Source organism: Sciurus vulgaris (assembly GCF_902686455.1).
Source record: "Sciurus vulgaris genome assembly, chromosome: 5".
Lineage (NCBI taxonomy): Eukaryota > Metazoa > Chordata > Mammalia > Rodentia > Sciuridae > Sciurus > Sciurus vulgaris.
This window is the reverse complement of record NC_136465.1, coordinates 80,377,417-80,401,412: the sequence shown is the minus strand read 5'-3', so window position 1 is coordinate 80,401,412 and position 23,996 is coordinate 80,377,417. Positions and strand designations below refer to the sequence as shown.

General features: G+C 36.8%; 1 protein-coding gene across 2 annotated transcripts in view; it reads right to left on the bottom strand.

Annotated features, from left to right (window-relative positions):
• Positions 1–2,017: 2,017 nt before the first annotated feature.
• Positions 2,018–23,996, bottom strand: part of LOC306661277 (pregnancy zone protein-like) — a 47,655-nt gene continuing 25,676 nt past the window's right edge. The window contains exons 16-35 of one of the 2 annotated variants that reach the window (XM_079140131.1): positions 22,088–22,246; positions 20,466–20,565; positions 17,208–17,358; positions 16,520–16,748; positions 15,906–16,032; positions 15,455–15,576; positions 15,165–15,216; positions 12,710–12,793; positions 11,976–12,152; positions 11,619–11,706; positions 10,927–11,083; positions 9,977–10,051; positions 9,492–9,669; positions 8,861–9,081; positions 5,753–5,971; positions 5,454–5,584; positions 5,014–5,104; positions 4,429–4,497; positions 3,044–3,146; positions 2,018–2,247 (exon numbers count right to left, since the gene is read on the bottom strand). In XM_079140131.1, the coding sequence (XP_078996257.1) occupies positions 2,195–2,247; positions 3,044–3,146; positions 4,429–4,497; positions 5,014–5,104; positions 5,454–5,584; positions 5,753–5,971; positions 8,861–9,081; positions 9,492–9,669; positions 9,977–10,051; positions 10,927–11,083; positions 11,619–11,706; positions 11,976–12,152; positions 12,710–12,793; positions 15,165–15,216; positions 15,455–15,576; positions 15,906–16,032; positions 16,520–16,748; positions 17,208–17,358; positions 20,466–20,565; positions 22,088–22,246 (2,586 nt within the window). In that variant the 3' untranslated portion in view covers positions 2,018–2,194. The remainder of the gene's footprint in view (positions 2,248–3,043; positions 3,147–4,428; positions 4,498–5,013; positions 5,105–5,453; positions 5,585–5,752; positions 5,972–8,860; positions 9,082–9,491; positions 9,670–9,976; positions 10,052–10,926; positions 11,084–11,618; positions 11,707–11,975; positions 12,153–12,709; positions 12,794–15,164; positions 15,217–15,454; positions 15,577–15,905; positions 16,033–16,519; positions 16,749–17,207; positions 17,359–20,465; positions 20,566–22,087; positions 22,247–23,996) is intronic. The other variant, XM_079140132.1, reaches the window with a different exon arrangement.

Sequence of the window (23,996 nt, the reverse complement as noted above, 5' to 3'; positions counted from 1 at the left end):
AAACTGGACACTTTCTCTTGAGGAAGTTCAAATCTTCTCCAGTGCTGTAGATGTGACTATCAGGAGCCCAGGCAGCTGTGGACAAAGCTAATGGGGGCAAGGTGTGTGATTGGCCTCTGGGCCATGCCACCTGAGATGCAGGCGCTGGCACCTTGTCCACAGAACCATGGCATCTGCCAGGGTTATTCAGTCTCAGGGAGGTGGGGGTTCTGTTTCTCTAGGTTGGCTCTTCCTGGAGTAGATGGGGATGTGGTATGTGGTGTGATTGGTGGAGGCTCCTGGTCTCAATGAGGAAACAGATCCCTTTTGGTGGTAGAGGTCTCATGTGGCCCCACAAAGGGCTCCTGGCTACATTGCCTATCTGGTATATTTAAGTGAGGTTTGTCAGGGAGGCACCCAGTCACTGTAGCTGTTGGAAGTCCCTGGGCACCATGCTGTCAGCAGTTAGCTTTGTCCTCAGCACCAGTCACATCTGTACCTCGGTCCATGCTGCTGTGAGCATCGGGCCCAGGGCTAGGGAATGACTAATGGGCTATAGTGATTCAGGGTTCTCTGATAATGCCAGGTTGGCACATGGGAGGAAGATAGAATATTCTGGGAATAGGTGTCGCTTGGCTTCTTCACGTGGGTGGCAGGTGGAGGAGGAAAGTTGGGCCTGCAGAGGATAAGGCTGCTCTCCCCAGAGTGAGGAGTGAGTTCTGAACCTATTGCCTGAGAATTTCCCTCTTCCTTTTGCTGGTTCCAGACCTGGTCATGGGCCCACAGGGCCAGTCCAAAGCTGACCCAGGACTGGGTCAACATCCATCAAGGACTTCAGAATTCAGCATCTGGGAAACTGACACATTGTTCACCTGGCCTTGGCTCACTGGTGACAATCATTAAGCCTTGAGGAGGAGGAAGGGACAGGTCCTCGCCTCTTGGGTTCTGGGCTCAGAACCCCAGTGGGGAGGGCTATCCACCCTCAGCATAATGACAATCAGCCTGTCCTTTCTCCTTTTCCCTTTCTAGTTTTGTCCCAGGCCTGCATGAGAAGGTATGTGCACACCACCTATCCACCATACTTTTCCTTCCTTAGAGGACCAACCTGGGTCCAGCAGACACGGGGTACCTTGACCGCGTGGAACATTCTATTTTCTGCCTGCATTAGGTACCTTCCATCCTGAGATAAAAAGGATCATCTTGGTTATTCTAAACTGAATGCTGGGGAGAGGTTGCAGGAGGAGATATAAGGGTGGGGGTTGTCAAGTCCTGAGCTTTTTGTGTACTGGAATTTTGGGGATTAGTTTTCTAACATGAAATTTAGTGGGCAAACATTCAAACCATAGCACCATCTTTGCAGATCAAGGCACAAGACAATAGACTCTATTTCAGCTTGAATGTCTGAAATTAAAATTTAGAATAATCAAAGGAATGCAAGGACAGAAAAAATAGAATTGTCATAAATTTATCTGACATAAAAATTTTACATGTTTCTAATTTATTTCCCTTTTTTCTCTCACTGTCTTCTCTCATAAGTCTTTTGTTCTTCATTTCTGGAGATGTTCATCTGACTAAATCCGTAAGTTCCCATTTTCAAGCATTTCCTTGTTCAGATTCTAAAAGGTAGCCGAATATTTAGAAATATTAAGAGAAATCTTTGACCTACTAAAAGAACTTTTTTTATATTTGAATATAAATATAGAAATTTAATAATGTAATCATTTTTAGTGATAGGTTTGTCATCAGTGTTTATGTATTTTAAAATAGAGAACTAAAGGAGACGCAGAAAATTCTATATTGTCAAAGTTGTACCCTGTCAATCTGTCTAAGAGAAGGTCTTACAGATCACATCTCTCATGCTATATGGATAATCACAGAGACACATTTCCTAGCCTTAATTATATATATTTAGAAATATCCTAGAGAGGTGTGGGCAACCACTCAGTAGAGAATGTAAACTAAATAGTAGACAATTTAGTTTTTATATGTGGTAAATTATTGAATTTATCTAAAAGCAAGTCACTCCAGAAACCAGTAATTATATTTTACTTGAACTTCATTATTGAGAAATTCTATAATACATATGGTTTAGTTCAATTCATAAAGATATATAGGATTTTATAATATGGAAATGACACACTGATCATGCAGCAGCCTTACGTGGAGAACTGAGATGCCTGTTCATTTTCTTTAAATCGGCACTGGGTTTCACTATTTACACTGTACCAGCACTGCAAGGAGCACTGTATTCTTCAATTGTGAATTCATCTGAAATACAAAAATGATCCAACAATAAGCAATTAATTGTAAACAAGTCTATAAGCTAAGTAAATAGACATAAAGAATAGTTACAGAACAAATTAAAACAATTCTGTACTAAGCTGTTTGGGATTGGGGGAAGAGACTAAGAGAATTAAGTTCTTGGACACAGAACTGAGGGCTGGTGACATGGATGGTGTATGCCTATGTGCCACTATAGCACTGTGAACAGTCAATTCCCACACATGCATTTTCCCCAGTAGAATTATGCCCTCCTTTATGAACCTTTCTTAAACTCAAAAGGAGATAAGTCTTAGAACTAGCAGCATGCTCTGATGCTGGTAACTTTGACTTTACAGTTATGAGGAAATGGAAGAATTTCTTGATATATTACAAAATTCTCCAAATTGTGTGAGACTGTTCAAAGCAAACTACAAAAAAAAAAAAAAAAAAAAAAAAAATCCAATTTTAGGTCTTACATTATACATCAATACTGATATGTGGTTTTTAAGTTATTGCTATTTTTCTTATCTTTTGGAATAATTCAGTCCCAGAACAACTTTAGAGGGAAGTTTACAGAGAACTGATCATCTACACTTTATGATCAGTTCATAAGAATGACTCAAAGACTTGCTCAGAGAGCAATGTGAGGTTAATATAGAGAGACATCATTTTTTAGTGACCATAAACTTGCCTTTTCTTCCAGTGAAAGATTGTGGAGTTTCATTTTAGTTAAGGTGACCCTGTACCTTGTTAGTCAGTTTTTCATATCAAAGCTCAGCATATCTAAATCTCACCCACTCACCTGTCTCATAGTAATCATAGGCTTTTACTACAGCTGGTTTTAAATTCTCTACTTGGATGTCTTGTTCCACCAAGAAGGAGAAACTCAGGACTTGATTGGTTAGCTGGAAAAACAGGAGAAATGAATTGGAATCAAAGATTAACTTCCCTTCAGATAGAGCACTAATTTCCAGAATATACAAAGAACTCAAAAAACTCTACACCAAGAATACAAATAACCCAATCAACAAATGGGCTAAGGAAATGAACAGACACGTCACAAAAGAAGATCTACAAGCAAGCAAGCAACAAATGAAAAAATATTCACCATCTTTAGTAATAAGAGAAATGCAAATCAAAACCACCCTAAGATTCCATCTCACCCCAATTAGAATGGCAATTATCAAGAATACAACCAACAACAGGTGTTGGCAAGGATGTGGGGAAAATGGTACACTCATACGTTGCTGGTGGGATTGCAAATTAGTGCAGCCACTCTGGAAAGCAGTATGGAGATTCCTTAGAAAACTTGAAATGGAACCACCATTTGACCCAGCTATCCCACTCCTTGGCCTATACCCAAAGAACTTAAAATCAGCATACTACAGAGATACAGCCACACCAATGTTCATAGCTACTCAATTCACAATGGCCAGACTGTGGAACCAACCTAGATGCCCTTGAATTGATGAATGGATAAAGAAACTGTGGTATGTATATACAATGGAATATTACTCAGCTATAAAGAATAATAAAATTATGGCATTTGCAGGCAAATGGATGAACTTGGAGAATATCATGCTAAGTGAGATAAGCCAATCTCAAAAAAACCAAAGGAAGAATGATCTCACTAATAAGCGGATGATGACACATAATGGGGTCTGGGAAGGGGGCAAGAATGGAGGAAGGAGGAACTGTATAGAGGGAAAAGAGGAGTGGGAGGGGTGGGGGGAAGGAAAAAACAGAATGAATCAAAAACTATTACCCTATGTAAATGTATGATTACACAAATGGTATGCCTCTACTTCATGTACAGAGAAACAAGATGTATCCCATTTGTTTACAATAAAAATAAATTAAAAAGATAAACTTCATTACTGATTACCATCTCTTCTTAAAATATTATCAAATCCTATAACTACACTACACATCCATATAAAAACCTAGGAAATATGGGGCATTTTGTGACTTGCTTAACATACCCAGTGACAGAAAGGAAGGACAAAATTTCTGTAGGCAGTCAAATAGGGCAAAATGAAACGCATTTACCAGTTAGGTCTCATTTCCCTTTGTGACTCTTTGTCTTTCCTCATCTGTGTATGTGAAAAGCATTATTTTGGAGTCTGAATAGGCTTATTAAAACTTTTATTGGTTTTATAGACCTAGTAGAGTCTTAAGAAGTCTTACCTTCTTAAAGTAGATTAGAACATGATTGGTGCTCACTTCAGTTCTCTGAATCTCAGGCTTTTCTTGGAGCTATGGACAAAGAAGGTAAGCCAGAAACATGAAGAAATTCTATACTGGGAACAGCTTTTAGGTATTTATCATCAAAATGGCTTCTCTGGAGCATTCAAATTACTAATTTTTATTTCTTCAATAATAACAATAATGACATTATTTATTGATCCCATTCCCCCTATATATCCATATATATGTGATATACCTATATGATATAAATGTATATTCAGATATATATCTGATATGATATTTACACATATATATGCACATACATATCCCATTTTTTTTCTTTTTGTGTAGTTGAAAGGTAACTCAGTACCCCTGTACACGCCTAGATGTTGAAGCCTGCTAGAACATTATTCATCATGTTTATGACTTTTGCCTTATACTGACACCTTATAATCTTCATATCACTAAAAGTATGGGAATACATTCTAGAGAGGCAAGATAGAGGGCATCAGTAAAATCAAACTGGCAATGTAAATATCAGAATTTATCATGGGATTGCTGTCTATAAAAGATTTTTGGGTTTACCTTTTTCACTGATGGTTTCACAGGTATGAAGCCTGATATCATCTTCACATCCACAATAACCATGTTGGAACTGGGTCTTTCACCAGTATAACTATGAAATAAGGCAGAGTAGTGATAAGCCCTTTAAACAAAATTCCTTGGAATTGATTGAAGACAGAAGTCTTACTTTGTTTTTTACTGATAGAGTGGTTTCTCTATCTAGTGTATCTGTCTTATGGTTCTTTGGAAGACCCACCATTTTCAACTCCACTCTTCAGTTATGGCAACATCATATTATCAAGGTTAAAGTTTTTCAGTAAGGGTGAAGACAATTTTCTTGTAAATTAAATACTACAGGACTTTTATACCCATTACATAATGAATTTGCACAATAGAGTTACCCCACAGAAGAAAAAAATTTTCATATGCTACAAAAGGTCTAGTTGTGATTTAGGATTTACCTAATGTTGACATGAATCTGGAATTTCCTGTGAGCATCTACTCCATCACATTTTTTGGGATGAGAATCAACCTGCAGGGTGAATGGAACTTTCCCTTCTTTCTTGGGAGCGATGTTATATCTTAGTGATGTCTTTAAAAAAATGGAAAATAATTCATCTATGCACACAAAGAATTTAACAATCCTTCCAAACAATTCATTCCTTCCATTTAGCATACATTTCTTACTTTGACATTCAAAATTTACCCTTGAGACTTTCCCTCCCATTTTGCAGTATCCGCTAAACCTTGGCAGTCTCACCTGGAGGTACACACATCCTGACCCCAACACTGTGGTGCTGTAATTCCCTGGAATCTCAGGCAGCATGACCTCCTGAAGCAGCAGGCGATTGGTATCATCTACTTGGAATACTTCAGAGAATGTCTTAGAAGATTTGATAGTGACCAAAGCTGCCTTCTTACTTTTGGTGAAAGTTGCTGCTCCGTATTTGGAGAGGGCTTGGAGAGCTACTACTGTATCCTGAAAAAAGATGGTACAGAAATCACAGAAGAGGAAGGTGTCAAAATCACACTGAATGTAGACCATATCAACTCTACACTCATTCAGGATTATTTAGTAATAAATGCAATTCATTAATTTTATCTAAATTCAGTTCAAATCTGGATTTTAATGATGAACCATTCTAGATACTTTGGGGGAAATAAACAAAATTTTTTTTCATTGAAGTAGCTTACAATATACATATAGCAATAAGACTCAACTATCTGACATGAGGAGAGGCTATCAGTAATTTATAAATTCATGTAGCAATATTTGTTGGAAATTTCAGAAAAGGTAGAAGACAATGTGTGCTAGAATAGTAAAAGAAGACTGATAAAGGTGAGAAATGATACCCCTGAATAGTGAGAAGTATTTATGTAGATAGAAGAGAAGCATCAGGGAGTGTCAGGAAGGTTCTAAGAGAAGACACAGAAATGGCAGTGAGCCAATTTCAGAAAACCAAAGGGATCTGCCTAAAAAAAAAAAAAAAGAAACAGAAAACCTTAAAATGAAGGAAATAATAAACCAAATTAAAAATTCAATAGAAAGCATCACCAACATACTAGACCACTTCGAAGACACAACCTCAGGTAATGAAGACAAAAATGGAGAGAAGATGTTAAGAAACCATAAACAAAACTTCCAAGAATTATGGGATATTATGGGATAACATGAGAAGACCAAATTTAAAATTTATTGGGATAGATGAAGGCATGGAGATACAAGCCAAGGGAATACACAATCTTTTCAATGACATAATATCAGAAAATTTCCCAAATCTGAAGAGTGAAATGGAAAATCAAATACAAGAGGCTTACAGGACCCCAAATGTGCAAAATTACAACAGATCTACACCAAGGCACATTATAATGAAAATGCCTGGCATACAGAATAAGGATAGAATTTTAAAGGCTATGAGAGAAAGATATCAGACTACATATGGGGGAAACCAATACAGATCTTAACTGATTTCTCAACCCAGACCCTCAAAGCTAAGAGGTCCTGGAATAATATATACCAAGCTCTGAAAGAAAATGGATGCCAACCAAGAATATTATATCCAGCAAAATTAAGCTTCAGAAGAAAAGTGAAATAAAAACCTTCCATAATAAACAAAAGTTAAAAGAATTGACAACTAGAAAGCCTGCACTACAGAACATTCTCATCAAAACATTCCATGAGGAGGAAATGAAAACAAAAACAAAAACAGTGACAACCAGGAAAAGGAGGAACACTAAAGGAAAGGTCAAAGGAGAAACTAAGTCAAGTTAAAAACCCAAAATAAACCAAAATGACTGGCAATACAAATCATATCTTAATAATAACCTTGAACATTAATGACCTAAAGTCATTGATCAAAAGACATAGACTGGCAGATTGGATTAAAAAACAAGGCCCAACTATATGCTGTCTCCAACAGACTCACCTCATAGGCAAAGACGTCCACAGACTGAAGGTGAAAGGATAGGAAAAAATATATCACTCACATGGATCATGTAAACAAGCAGGGGTTTCTATCCTCATACCAGATAAAGTGGACTTTAAATCAAAGTTAATTATAAGGGACAAAGAAAGCCATTCCATACTGCTTAAGGGAATTATACATCAACAAGACATAATAATTTAAAATACTTATGCCCCAAACAATGGAACATCTACATGAATTAAACAAATCCTTCTTAATTTCAAGACTCAAATCGACCACACCACAGTAACACTGGGTAAATTTAACATGCTCTGTCACCACTGGATAAATCCTCCAAATAAAAACTAAATAAAGAAGCTATAGAAGTAAACATGTCATTGATAACTTAGACTTAACAGACATATACATCCATCAATGACTGAATACACTTTCTTCTCAGCAGCACATGGATCCTTCTCTAACATACAGCATGTTATGTAAGCTCTCACATATGTTGGCACACAATTTTTATGTTACCTTAATATATGTTTAGCAACTGTAGGGTTATTTTGATAGCTCTCTTTCCATTGATATTAGTTTTTGTGTTCTTGCTTTTCTCTTGATTACACTTGATTTTTATCAAATTTTAGCTCTATTATTTCTTCTCTATTTCATATATTTCTGCTCCTACTGTTATTTTTTCCTTAATACTAAACAATTTGAAAATAATTTGATTGTTATTCTAGCTTCTTTCTGATACAAGTACTTTAAGCTATAAATATTATTCTGAGTACTGTTTCATCCCAGAGATTCTGATATTTTAAGCTTTACTATCACTTAGTTCAAAGCACTTTTTATTTACTTTTCTTGTGCTTTCTTCCTTGACCTCTGAGATATTTATAAGTGTGCCATTTAATTTTGAAATAGTTGACATGTGGGGGTGGTGTTCTATATATCTTTAGGCAATTGATTTCTAATGTAATATATCATGCAGGAAATACTGCATGATTTCAAGTTATAAAAGTAATGAAATGCTTTTTATATTTATTGTATTGGTTACACACATGCCAAAACGGATCCAATTGCATACTTTAATATGTGTGTATTGTAATTTAATTTTACCTCAATAAAGCTTTGGGAAAAATATTAGGTAATTTTAGACTTTGGATGAAAAAAAAGATTTATTTTTTCAGAGAAGTAACCCCATGAAAGCATTGCTTTGGGAAGATTTGACCCATCTGTGCTCTCTAGGTCCACAAGGGAGAGAAGAAATGAAAGACTATAAAGCAGGTAGAGCATTAATTCATATACAGAAGAACCAGGCTGGAATTTGTCTGGTGGTGGAGAAATGGAGAAAATGTAAGTTAGAAATACTAACATTCACTTATTTAACTCCTAAAATATGGTTGTATAAACACATGTGTTAACATATTTATTTTCCCTCCCATGGTTGCTCCACAGACCTGAGTGGAAGAGAATCCTCCAAAGGGGTTTTGCTGCTTGATGATCCATTTCACAATACGTGATGCCACAGACAGGTCCTCTGAAGATGGGGTGGGCCAAGTGGTGAGATAAGCAAGGAGAACATATGACGTCATCTCCACCTCAGCAGAAGGAGCTCGGGGTTGATAGAGTGTCTTAGCTTCTTGGACGTTCCCAGGACGTTGCCAGTGCATTGAATCCTCTTTGAAATGAAAAGGACAGAATCCTCATATTAGAGAATGGTTTCAAAATCTAATCCATGAGGTATGATTATAGTTAGCACTCCCCCATGAATTGATAAAAATGAAGTGAAAGGGTTCAGTAGTCATCATCAAGCAAATCTTTGCCAAAAAAGTAAATTAAGCTTCTAGACAATCACATGGAGTCTGTGTCTATTATGTACTTGTCTGGTATTAGAAGTTGGGTTACATAAAATTGATAATTTGTGGATTGATACAATGGTCCATATTTCCCAAGAATTTGAGTGTTGGATAATGCTAATTGTTCATCATAATTAAGGTAGCATGATGGGTGTGAGCTTAGTAGAGGTACTCTCCCACCTTTTGATCAGTAGTGATTGTTAGAAGTAAATTTTGCAGTAACAGTTCTTACCTTCTCTCACAGCCTCTCTGCCTAGAGATTCAAGCAGCTCACTTCGCCTGGCCTGTTTTCCTGCCAGGGCAAAAGCATAGGCCAATAATGCCTTGGTATAGACATGAATTCCTTGGGTCTCTGAAATGGAGCCCCAGGCCGTTTCCAGGCAGAACAGAGCATTGCGGACAACATTATGCTGTAAAGATGAAAGGTGACCCTAAAATAGCAGAACCAGGCTCGTGAACTGTCCCCATGCTAACCCCAGATTTAAAATGCCAATGTGCCTATGCAACATTAGAATTCCTACCAGAGAATGAATTAGCTTCCCCTAATTATAGCTTCCCCTGCAGCTTCCAAAAGGAACTAGTTCTTTATATTCCAGAGAATGATACCAAAATTAAATATCATGAAAGTCACAATTAATTTCCCTCAGGGAGTCATGGTTATGTGATTTTTATTTCTTACATTCAAGAAGGAGGCATGAGGAAGGGGTCTGTACATACAGTGGCAGGCAGTGGCATCTCCAGTAGAGCAATGGTGATGTAGGCAGAGAGTGTCACCTCATCATCTACCCCACCCTGGAAGAATCAGAGGCAAGAGTCTCAAACACAACATTCATCAGCCAGCATCTACTAACTCTCTCTCCTTTTGTATTTGACTTCTTCCCTAGATAGGTTTTGTTTATTTGTTTGTTTTGCATTTTTGATTTCTCCCTTTCTGCCTTATACCTAAAATATTGGAGCCTGTACCAACTCACCTTTCCTCACTTTTAATGATATACTAGATTTGGGTTTTTCCCATTTTTTTTTATTGGTATATTATAGTTGTACATAATGGTGGGATTTGTTGCTACATATTCCTTCATGCGCAAAATATAACTATGTAATTTGACCAATATCACTCCCCAACACTTCCTCACCTTCATCCCTAACTCCTACCCCTTTCGTCCCTTTCCACTAATGATCTCCTTTGATTTTCATAAGATCCACCCCCACCTTTCTTTTCATTTTTCCTCTTTAGCTTCTGCACTTGAGAGAAAATGTATGATCCTTGACCTGAAATTGATTTATTTTTACTTAACATAATGGCCTCTAGTTTCACTCATTTTCCTGCAAGTGTCATAATTTCATTTTTCTTTATGGCAGAATAAAACTCCATTGTGTGTATATACCACATTTTCTTTATCCATTCATCCATTGATGGACACCTAGGCTGGTTCTGCAGTTTGGCTATTGTGAATTGTGCAGCTGTAAACCTGGGTAGATTGTTTTCTTTAAAAAAAAAAAAACAAAAAAACAAAAACAAAAGCCCACCATTTTCATTCAAAAAATTACTACTAATATATTGCTAGATTTTAAAGTTAACATCATGAGGACTGAAAGACTCAATAGAAACATCATTCCTTTCTACATATCACAATCTCTAGGGACCAGAACAAAAGGGAAGGCATCACCTTCATAGCATTGTTTAGCAGTGATCCTGAGAGTTGGAAACAGCCATTTTCCTTTTGTTTCTGTGAGAGCCAGGTGAGAGCATCCGTGATGTGTGAGTTCTCCACAAAGATATATGACTGAGCTTGAGAGAAGGACTTGAGCACAAATGCAGTGAGCCTGTCCCAGAAAAGATATGGAGATATGAAAACCACCTCAGCTTTGGAGCTCACTTCATTCACTGCCTGCAGATACAGACCATCACAATATAATGAGGAAATAATAGGGGAGAAAAAATGGGAGAAATGATTCTTGAGGGTTGAGTGTTCTCTAGACTAGCAAATGTCTGAATCTCTCTTTTTGTACTCTCTCAAATTTATTGGTTTCTCTACAGCTGATGCTTTTCTGCACTCTTTTCTCAAGAAGCCTTTATTGGAACCTCCAAGCCTCCTCACAACACTGAGTTTCCCAGATGACTTCTGATTTTATTCCAACTCAGTCTCTCTCCGTACTCTCACTCCTCTCTTCTAACGTGCAATGTGAAAACTTCATCCTCTGTCCTTGTACGTGATGACACTCTCTTCCTTCTATTTCCATTATTGTGGATCCTCACTTTACCACTGTTTGCTGGAAAAACTCCAGGCATTAGAGAAACTTTCTCTAAATCCTGAAATGTCAAGGATCAGCAGAGAGAATGTGAAGATAATTATCTTACCAAGTGTTTCCCTGACTTCTACCATCTTGCTCCCCAAAGGTGCTGTATGAACCATCTCTGTGCTTATAATTCAACTGCCTTTGATACCCTGAAGAGAAAATTTTCATAGGTTTATGAAATAGCAGAGACATTGGAAAATTAGTGGGTTTTTTCTTAATGATTCCATTAGTGAGGAATCATAGGGCAACAATTATTTTGCTAAAATGTCTCTGAGAATTGACGATGCCATTACATTTTCTTTTTGGAAATCATGGCAATGATGGTTATCAAACCTTAACAGAGGAAATGCTGATTTGAGTTCACTACAAGATAAGTAGGTTATCCATTAGTATTTTTCATTTTGAGATAATCTCTTACCACTGACAAGGTAGCCAATGGCTTTGGACTTGATCTTCTCTGTCAGTTGTTGTGTCTCATTGAGATAATTCAGAACATAGATGTTAGGGACAAAAAGAACCATATTCTGTTCTCCACAGCCATAGGGCATCTGTAGAAGATTCTGGAGGTTGTGCATTGCAGAGCCTAGTATATCTCCTGGAGAATGAAATTTATAAAAAAGAAAATCAGAGGAATATAGAAATGGTTTGTGTTGGCCTAGGAAAATAGATGACTAGATAACTGAAAGGTTACAGTACTTAAGGAGGGAAGAACCAGAAAGCACAAAAGGTAAAAAACAAACAGAAAGAAAAGCAAAAGGTGAGAAAAGCAGATGTTTCCAGGATATTTAAGAAAGCAGGGAAGAAACTGAATGGCACGTGACAAAATCTTTTCTAAAGGACCATGTGTCTTATAAAATGGAACTACCAATCATTTTCAAATCCACTAGGAAGTATTGCCACCTAGTAAACCACTTGAAGATCAGGGCACGGAGCTGGGACCCTCCTTATATTGTAGAGTACATCCAGGCATCACATGTTGCACAACACGCACTTAACCCCATTTCTGACTGATACACAGTGCAATCCTTAGCTTAGTGCTCTTTTTTTCAATCCAAGGCTGTGTGTCAGTGATTTCATTAATCCTGGGTAGTGAGGCACATGCACCAGAATTGTGGAGAGTGATGGCTGTTTCTCTTGGTCTGAAAGACTCACCCAAAACTGAATATGTTGCTCTGGCAGATTCTGCAACTACATTTGAAGGAACTCTCAGTGACAGCTTTTCAGATACTTCGGTATCTAATGAAAGAAAATAAATACATATAAGGGAGGGGAAAATGAGAGAAATGTTCTATTTTTGTTATAAATCTTTTTCCTCTGCAAGATTCAGATTCAACCTTTCATTTCCCGCATACATTATATCATTTCTTTGATACAATCCAAGTTTCTTCTGAAGTCATGATTAATCTCTCAGTAAAATTCACAATAATCATGTATATTTGTGTTAAATTTTTATGGCCTTTCTTACAAGCATATACCTTAAGATAAAATTATTCCCTTCCTTGCATGGCTGATTTTAATTTCTACTATTGTTAGTGTTTTTACATAATCACATTTATTCTATAAATATGTATCATGTGCTATGTATCAAGTTTTCTTTTAAGTGCAGTGATATAATAATGATTTTTCAAAAAGAATTTCCTGACCTTCTGGGGTAAGGTAAGTAAGCAAGCACATTTTTAGGATGATAGAGGTTGATAGGTGTTATGGGAAAAATTAAAAGAGGGCAAGTGTTTATATGATGAGTGAGTTAACCAGGTCAATCAGGAAGTGCAAGGTGTGGAAAGAGAGGGGGCTCCCTACTGAAAGGCTCATTGGTACAAAGTCATATGTGAACAGAGACCATAATTAAGCCAGGGCTATTATTTATAGATTCCTGGGGAAAGGTACTTCCAGAAAAAAGGAACCCAAACTAAAGTCACTTCAGGGATTGAAGCATCCTAGATGTCTTCCAAGAGGATAAAGTGGGCCAGTGTGACTGGAATGGAGTGAGCAAGGGGGAAATTAATAGGATATGAAGTCACAGATGAGGTGAGGTTATACAGTTGACATGAAAGGTTTAGACTTCAACACTGAGGAACAATGGAATCCCCTGAAGGGTTTGGGTAGAGGAAGGACATGATCTGATTGATCTGACATATTCTTTAAAGGATCCCCCTTGCTATAGGGAATGGAGGAGAGATGTTCAGGAGAGCAGTGAGGAAGTTATTGAGATAGGCCAGGGGAGAAAAGACAAGAAAGAAGTGCACATGGGGAGAAGTGGGCAGATTTCGGATATAACTGGAAGGTGGAAATCAACTAGATTTGTGAATGGATCCAATGTGGAGTGAAAGAAAACATAAACAAGGAGAACTCCCAAACTTTATCCCCAGAAAATAGAAAAATGGAATTTCTTATCACCTGAAATGGAGAAAACTGTGGGTTAAGCAAGACTATGGGTATGAGCAGATCTTCTGTTTTTTGAACATGCTAGTTTTGAGATGCCTATTAGACCTGCAGGCCCATAAGTGCAGATAATGCGTGGACAGTGGAAATCATGACTTTGAGTTCAGGAAGGAGGTGTGCACCAAAATGTCAATTTTATGGTCTCTGGTCCATACTTGTTACTAAAACTACAGGCCTAGAGGTGATTGAAAAATGATGGTTCAACTTAACATGATGCAAATGTGATGTGTATTCCATAGGAACTAGAGGCACTGCAGATTTGAATTTTAATCTTTTCCTGGAGTAGCAATATGTAGTATGATGCTTTCTGGTAATGCTGGGCCATGGCAGTGAGCACAGCTCCCTCAGATATGGGATCATGAGGGTGAAAAATAGACACCCTACACTGTACTGTCTGCTACACTAGGATGTTGGGCAGGTGCATAACATACATTTTTTACTCATGATATTTCCAATTTATGGTGAGTTTCTTGGGTTGTAATCTCCTTGTAAGTCGAGGGGCATCTGCACAGAGAACAGATGTGCAGATGGAACATTGTCTTCAAAATGATTCCAGATGGCACAGAATTAAAGTTTTAGTGGTAGTTTTTATATGATTACATTAATGATATTAGTGAAATACTGATTTATATACATCTCATAGCATTCCCCATAAAATTGTTTAATCCAAATATGAGTACATTTAAACAACTAGCTTAATGATAAATAGTTGTAATAATAAATAATAGTAATTACTACTAATAAATAGTGTTAAGTGCCACACTGATATTTCAATATTTTGAATACAGTTTTAGGAGAAGTTTGGAAAACACAGATATATTAGAAAAAATTATTTTCTGGGTCAACAACTTTAGTCCTTATTATTAGCCAACAGCTTTAAGGCAAGCCATTTCAATTCTCTGTGCCTTTTATCTTTATTCTTAAAATATGGCAACAATAATAATAATACCCTTGGTAGATTTATCTTTCACTCCCCTGAGAAAATAGAGCCTAATATTAAGTGATTATCATCAGAAATCAATAAGGATGTCTCTTGTCGAATGTCCTTAGAATTATTCATGGGAGAGTGTTTCAGATGGAAGCATGCACCAATGGACTTTTATTTCACAACTGTACACTTTAGTAAATGGCTTAACATAAGAATTTTATCACTTTTTATACTTACCTGATGCACAGAACAATGTATTGTAAGTTTCCTCCTTTTCTATTCCTTCAGGCTTTGTATCGAAGGCAAAAACAAACAAACAACAACAACAACAACAAAAAAAAGTAAAGTGATACTGAACATCCAGAAGAAAAATCCATCACTTTAAAGTGGGGGAGAAAGTATTAGTGAAAATTTGAGTTGTGGGCACACCCATTTTCACTTGGAAATGAATAGTCACTGTCATACACAGATTAGATAATAATATGTCATATGATAAAGGCTTTGAGACAAGGAATATATTCACATACCTCAACTATTAAGGACTTTACCACAGTGTCCTTCTGTACAAGAGCTGGGAATTCAGTCACCTCATTGCCACATGGTTCCTGAGACTGCAGGGCATCTGCAGTAGCTGTGAAATTCACCCTTCCTGGGGATTAAGGTTTTTAGGGAGTTAAACAGTTATTCTGCATTGAATGGTCTTCTTTTTTTTCTACAACAGATGCTTTAACACAAGAAAAGAAAGCCAAGTCATTCTTTAATGTAGGATACCAATGTATGATTATAGTGATTGAAATATATTGTTTTGCATTCCTGTTTTTCTTCTGCTGAACAATATATCTTCAATTCAAAATTGTCTTTCAAAAAACATTGTTCTGAATGATTTTCTTCTTAATCATTGTTGAATGAGGAGAAAAAGTACGTCTTGGAGTTTGAGAAGAAAGCAAATCATGGATTGTGAACAGCTTTAGCACTTACCCAGTGACTTTGGGGTCACAGCCCAAGACACGGTTTTCTGCCCATTTCCACAGACACAGTGAGATTCTTCATTATCCTCTATTGGTGTGGCCAGGAAAGAAGAAGAGACCTCCAGCTGCACTTTGACCTGTCCCCATACCCAAATGCAAGTTGGTGGCAGGACATGGGCAGAGGGTCATTTGTAGGGAAGAGGAGCTGAGAGGGACAGTACATACCAGTCCAGAGAGTGTGAGACATTGTTTGAACAGGTATATCCTATCTACTACCTTGTAGTTTGGGCATTTGCAACTAGGGAATTGAAAAACTTGTAGCGAAAATGATAAATGCCTGTGCCAATGCATGGAAAAAAATGTTTTTTAAGTCAGAATTAAAAGATGAAGCAATCATGCAGAACCAGTATCTGAATTTTGGGAATAAACAGAGGGACTCAGTGAAAATCATCGTAGTACATTGGGCCTGCCAAAGTGGCTTTATTTTCTTTCTTTCTGAAATTAGAATATATCACATGTTGTTCTGGTTTCCTGGGAGATTCTATAGGAGCTCAAGGCAATGATGATGATGGTGACCAAGTGCCTTTCTTTCATGTCTACTCACTTCCAGAGAAGTACCCTTACCTGGATACAGTGGGACAAATAGTTGGACACAGTGGCTTTGAGGGTGAAGGCTTCTCCTCGTACCACAGAGTAGGGGAGGGTGAGGTCCAGGAAGAAGGGCTGGAAGACTTGAAAAGAGACCGTTTTGGAGAGGCCAAGCCCTGTGGTTCCAGATAAGCAGAGTGCACCGGCCTTCCACTCTGTGATGGAGTCAGGGACCTTCATGGCCAACTCGCTGTGCCCTGACAAGCTTATGAGGGGAAAGAGGATGGTGGTGAACAAATCTCATTTTTAGCACAAGCCATAGCTGATCCTACAACCTGGTGACTCAGTAACCTTGTGAGCTTGACCTATGGTTTAGTGACTCCAACTAGACTCTGAAGGTTTGGTACTTTCTCTTCCTTCCTCCCCTCCATTCCTTCCTCCTCCCCCACCCACTCGTTCCTCTCTCCCTCCCTCTCTATATTCTTTCCTCCCCACTACCTAAGGGGAGAGGGTAGTCTCCTGCTTTCTATTATTTTAGTTATCTGAGGATCAATTGTTTTTTAGTAGCATAGCTTATCTGTGAGTTAAATGAACTGTGAGCCTAAAATAGTTACCAGGAAAGAAAAGAGCAGAATAGAAAGCGTGAGGAACCAAGGATAACACAAGTCCTAGAGAAGGATTCGAATCCTGTCTCAAACTTAATTTCAGGCAACATGTCACTTACTCGAGGACCACCAGGTCCCAGATCCAGGTCTCAGGGAAATACTTCCGGATTGTCTCTTTCACTTGCATAGTCGGAGAGTCTGTCGTCCCTGTCAGTGGGGAAACCATCCCAGAAGGACCTCGAATTCCAACAGGTAAGGCTTGTGGTTCTGCTATGGGAAGACAGCACACAGACCAAAGTGTGAACCTCGTTTTCATCATTAATTTCCATTTTTGTGTGTGTTATTGGGGACAGAACCCAGTAGTTCTCTACCAGTGAGCACTTTTTAAAAATTTTTGACACAGGTTTTCATGAAGTTGTGGAGTCTGGCCTCTGACTTGAGATCCTTCTGCCTCCATTTACAGAGTTGCTGGGATTACAGGTTTGTGCCACCATGCTCAGTCTCATCATACCTTATTTCTCAGATAGAATAAGGCCATTTGTGCAGGAAATGTTTCTTCTTGGAGTTATTTAGCCTTTCAAGTTGTTGCTTTGTTTTTTTGATCTATTTGTCCTATAGGAAGGCTAGTCCTATTGCTTGTTCAAATACAGTTTAGAGGTAAATATAATTTTGTCAATGAATAAAAGCAAATGTAGCTCTCTCTAAGATGAATTTTTTTTTATTAATTAGGAAAGGATTAGAGTGAGTTTATCAATATTGCCGTTACACTGAAATGAAGATAATGCTTTCCATTGGCAGTGAGAACTGAACAAGAAAAATGGACATTAGCTGCAGCAAGGTGATTTCAGAAATGATGTGTTTGTTGTTTGCTTGAAAAGTGAATGAGATATGGAGATATAAATAGTAAACGATAGGACACAGTAATGTGTGTGTTATAGACATGAGCTCTCAAGGAAGAAACGAGAATAGTTGGTTATGGTTGCCACAGCTATAATCCCATCTACTTGGGAGGCTGATAGAGGAGAATCACAAGTCCAAGGTCAGGCTCAGAAACTTAGTGAGGCTCTGTCTCAAAATAAAAAATAAAAAGGGTTGGGGATGTAGCTCAGTGGTAGAGTGTCCCTGGGTTCATTCTTTAGTACCAGAGAGAGGGAGAGAGCCAGGGAGAAGAGAATTAACTTCAGTTTCAGCAGAAAAGACTTTATCAAAGCACAAGGTCAGATGATTCTTAGTGGGTCAGAAACTGAGGAGAACAGAGGGTGTGCCACTGAAAGGGCAGTACACAGAGTTGCAGAGCTGGAAAGTCATGATTCAAAGTGTTTATGAAAAACTTACCCCTCCAGAGCAGAATGTCTATTTGGGGGTAAGTTTAACATCTCTGAGTAAATAGTAGATATAATTATATAATAAGACACCATGAAGCTGATGTCAGGAAAAATAAATTAGCTCTGTTTAGGCAACAGTTACTTAACTTGATAAAAAATAAAGTGATATTCCAGAGATCAGAAGACACACACACACACACACACACACACACACACACACACACACACATATATACACATAATATATATTAAATATTATTTTATTTATCTTTATTATAATGTTATTATATCCTTGTATAGCTGATTTCTGGAACATCACTTTCTTAGTATAATTATATGTAGGTATGTAATTATAAATACATACGTTATGTGTAAAATAAGATTTGAATATGGAATTTGAAAACCATAACTACAACATTCCTATGAATTCTGAAAACAGGAACTGAGACATGAGAACTGTTTAAGGTCAATTAGACTTTCACAGTATGTGGTTTAGATTGAAGTGGAGAAAGACCAGAGGCAAGAAAGGCAAGTACAGAGGGTGTTTTAGTAATCTAGTGTAAGGGATAGGAATGAGGGGATGTAACTGAAAGTGAAAAAGAAAGAATGAATAGGTGACAGAAGCTGAAAGAAAAATTTGTTCAGATTATTTAGGATAATATGATAATGATGGTACTCTGAATTTACAGGTTTTTCTGCATCATTCAATTGACAGATTTTTTTCTTAGAATTGAAAAGAAAATATGCATTTGGTATTGAGGAATAGGAAAATCAATTTATATTGCAATTCAGGTTTCTTTTTTCAGAAACATTTTATTACATGGAATCATAATTAGACTTTTTTTTTTTCATTTTATGCTCTGAACACCTCAGTGAGTTTGGTGCTCATTCTGATTTCAGATATGAAGACACTGAGCCAGCAGAAGGTTACATGAATCTGTGGACTTTCAAAGTCACATTCATCACAGCAAATAAAGGGGAGATATGAAATTGTCCCTATGTTCTAAGAAAACAATGTTACTTATTCACTGTAGGGGATTTTCTTCCTGCTGAGGGAATTGTCTTTTTCACTCCTTTGTTTATAACTAGATCTTTAGCTCGTGTCTTCCCAGGGGTTTTAGACCCCTTGTCTAATATAGTAATTTTACTGTATTTGATTATTTTTTTGTTTATTCCTTAAAAAATATTTATATTACCACACTTATTTTTCACTAGAGAGTTAGATCAGTAGACATTCAAGCTTCTAGGGATGCTGGATGCCTGGCATCAATAGAAAAGAATATTCAGAATCTTTTCAACTTTTCCTTATTTCTAGGTATCTTGAAAAATACACAGAGAACAATAGTATATTTGTCAAAAGCTGAATTATTCTATTATATCTATATATATCTACATATATCTCCAAATTGTATAAAAAGACATGTCATAGTTGATAACTATGTGATCCTTCCCATTTATCAGCTTCCCTTGCAGTTAGGGCAGGGATGTGGGCAGAAGTGGTATTTATCATTTCCACTCATGGTCATAAAAGTTATATACCAATCTGCTCCTTTCCCATGACTGTGACTCTGAAAGGTCCACTGGAAGTGGGGGTATCACCAGATGAAAGCAGACTGGTTATCCCTGACTTTATTTGATGGAAAGAGAGCTATAGGGAGCTACTGGACTCACAAGTAACTTTTGTGTTGAACAAAAAATAAATGGCTAGGTGCTTAGGCATTTTGACATAGGGGTGAATTTGTTACTGCAATAAAATAGACTAATTCATGTACTGAATCTATAGTGAACAAAGAGGATCCAAAGTAGCAAGACTACTGAAGGCTCACACAAAAAAGTAACCAATTTTAACATCAGAGAGAGGTTGAGAGAGAAGAACAATAATTGCTTTAAAGTTCTATTTTAGGGGAAAGATGTTACTTGTGCATAACTTGCCAAAAAAGTTGATGTATAGTCGTAAGAGTCAAAATACAGATGAAGAGTTGTTTATCCCAACCCACCCCAGTAATTATAATTTTTCTTTTGTTTTAGCAGACAAATAAAGTACAACCTTACCTCTTTCATAGAACAAAGGCATTGGTGCATATGGATAAGGACGTGAACAAAAATGTGGCTTACGGATTTTTGAGTTGGTAAAAATATTTAATCCTACAGACTGAAAAAAAAAATTAACTTGTTAAAGCATAGAGGAAATCTAATCTTGATATTGGAATTAATTTATTGAATCTGAATAGCACTTTCACTATTGTTTAACACATAGTTAATAGGATCATTATGAAAATTCTGCACAATAAAGAGGAGAGCTATATATAAATATGCAATGGAGTCACAGAAGGTGAAGTTCACTTACCTAGTGAATGGGAAAAGGGATTCAAACCCATTTCTGATCCCTTTTTAAAAATACTGTCTGTTTTACTGTGATGCCTTTGGAATGATTTATTTTTGTACCCAGGTAACTTCAGATTTCAGTCTTAGATGTTTTCTTCCCTCCCATTTCTTCACCAAACATATATGTATAGCCAGCGAGATAAATGTTAATGACTTCCCTGAAGAGAGTGTGTTTTTGTTATTTGAAATTGTGGGATTACATATTGGAGGGTCTTCTTCACCATTTAATAGATTTTATTGGAAGATATACCTTTCTCTGAATAACTATACTCAATTCATTCCTTTTGGGATTTCTCCTTCCCTCTTTCCCAGTTTCTTTAACTATATTGAATGTTTGCATTCAGAGCACACATGCCACAATAATCTGATTCCTGGAGTCTCCTTGTTCCCATATTTCACCTTCAATATTCATAACAGATTAAACTCTACTTACTGTCTTATCTCAGATTACTTGGGGTATTGTATGATCCTGGGGCATAGTTGTCAGTGGCGGTTGTGATAAGGGATGGAAAGAGTTAGACATAAAGGTTTAAATACTGAACAGCTAGTTAATAAACCTAAAGGATATTTCTTTCATCCCTTCATCACCTTATTATGAATTCAGAGACTTCAGAAGAGAAATTTAAGTTTCCCTCAGCTTAGCTGCAGACCTCTGTCAGATGAATTACCTATGTTTTCCTCAAGGTATAAAAAAAAGTTTTTGTTTCTTTTTGACAGTGGTATGATTTGGATTTAATTTCACAATCTAGTTAAACTCTTCTTTTATAAATCTGCTAAGGAATAGTTAAAACTACGTTTTTCAAACAGGCTGACATTTCTAACACAAATTTTGTTAATCCTCTCTTAATAAAATCTGCTTTCTGTTTTCCTGAAATGTTATTGCCCTAAAGGTGAGGGTTAAAGTAGTGCACTTCATACATTCAGTCATTATTCATATAACAAAGATTATAACTTGTATGATGGCTTCAATAAACTACTCATGCATTAGAATCTTTAAGAACCACTGAGAGGGGAATATAATGGTGGAAATAACCATGAAAATCAATTTAATTAAGGTTTTTGGCTCTAAAAGTAAACCACTTGCTGTTTAAGGTGGACAGAGAAACTCATGTTTGAAAATCTGTACAAAGTTTTCTATGCCTTTGAGATTCTGATATTTTTCTGTCACCTCATTGTTTTTGTTAGAGTTTGTAGAGAACCTGATCCTACATCTTAGAATTCTATTCATTCTCTGCCTTGACAGAGACTTAAAAATCAATTTTGGTTTTATTTTGTGAGAAAATAATTACCTCAAAAATTGTGTAAACATCAGTACCCTCCAGGACCTGCTTTGGTGTGTATTCAATTCCGTTGAGAATGATGTCTTCTGCATTGATACATTCTTCATCCTCTGTGTTTCCCTGGTATCTAACACTAAGGACATTCTTTATTGGTAGCAAATTATAGACCTGTGAAATTGAGAGAACAAGGGCGGGGGGCAGGGGGAACTCTTATTATGTTTATATTTAATGTAACAGTATTCAACATGGTATTTCAAAGTTTATGGGGTTTGTTTAATATTGCCATGCCTACCTTATCAAGAACACAGAGTCATGGAGAGATGTTGCAGGCCATGGACTCCAATCCTCTTACACAAATAAAGTAATCTTTAGAGAGGTGAAATAAATAGATCAAAGTTGATTTAAATGTAGCAGAGTAGTGTTTGCTAGGCAGTGGGAAAGGTTGGGGAGGGGTAAAGGAGGGATGATGGAAAATGGGTACCAAACTCAAAGAGCAGTAATTAGTTCTAGTGTTCCACAGTGCAGTGTTTGGGGTATAGATCACAATAACTTATGATATATTTTATGAAGAGAGGAGCTTGAATGTTCTAGACACAAAGCAATAAGAAGATAGAATTGTTAATTACCCTAATTTGATGGGCACATCTGAAATAAATGTTTCACCTCTCTAAATATTACTTTCTTCTGTGCAAGAGGATTAGGATCTGTGTCCTTTATTATCTCTTCATGATTCTCCGCATTTTTTCTTTGTAACATGAGCATGGTAAAGTTTGAGAAACACCATAGTCTTTGAAATACCAACTTGCCAAGCTCCTCCTAGTTTTCCATGCCACCTGCAGTCTCTCCTATCCTTCTGTCTCCCCACTACATATTAGGTCATTAACTTCTCCTTTTCAGTACAATCTAAATTCATTCTAACCTCACACTACACCTCATAGATGTGTACAATTATAATATGAAAATAAAAGTTTTAAAAATATTTAAAGAATGGGGGCTGGGGATATAGCTCAGTTGGTAGAGTGCTTACCTCACAAGCACAAGGCCCTGGGTTCAATCACCAGCACCACACACACACACACACACACAAAGAAAAGAAAAAGAAAAAGAAAGAAGAGAAAGAAGAAAAAAGAAAAAAAAAATGGAAATGCAAACTCCCTTAATTTGTTCTTTATACATTGCATACATTGCATGCCTATATCAATTTTTATACCATACCACATAAACACATGATTCAAAAATAATTAATTAAAAAAAATCACTTTGAGTAAAAATGCAACCCAAGTCTCTGTCTCACAGACCAAATGCCTACTTTTAAAAGAAAGCAGAATATGTGAATAATGCAGAGAAGCATAATGAAATAATAAAAGCCATTCAGAGTCCCATCACCTTAGAAAAAAATCCTTTGTACATACATGATTCATTTTTTTACTATTTTGTATGATTAAGATCTTACCAAGCTGTCCTTTTAGTCTACTAGTTTAAGACCCAGTTTAGATGCAAGGAGCAATTTAGAAATATCAGTTTCCATGCAGTTTTTACCCAGAGCTTAGTGAAAACCCACTTGTTCAGTTACAGAGTATTCAAATCTTTAAACACACGTGAGGCTCCACATAGACCTCTTAATCTGAATTCTGTCATCTCTTTTTTTATGTTTTTGCTAGGGAATTATGGTCATATATAAAATTGGGGTTCATTTTGGCATAATCATACATGAACAAAATATAATTGCTCCTCTTCAGTCCCCAGTACTTCATCTTTCCATTCTCTCTTCCTTTACTCTATTCTCCTTCCTCTACTCTATTGGTTTTCCTTCATTTATTCACAATTTTTAAAATTAGTACTTTATAGAAGTACATAAAGGTGAAATTCACTGTATTGTTTTCATATATGTACATAGCATAATTTGGTCAGTTTCATT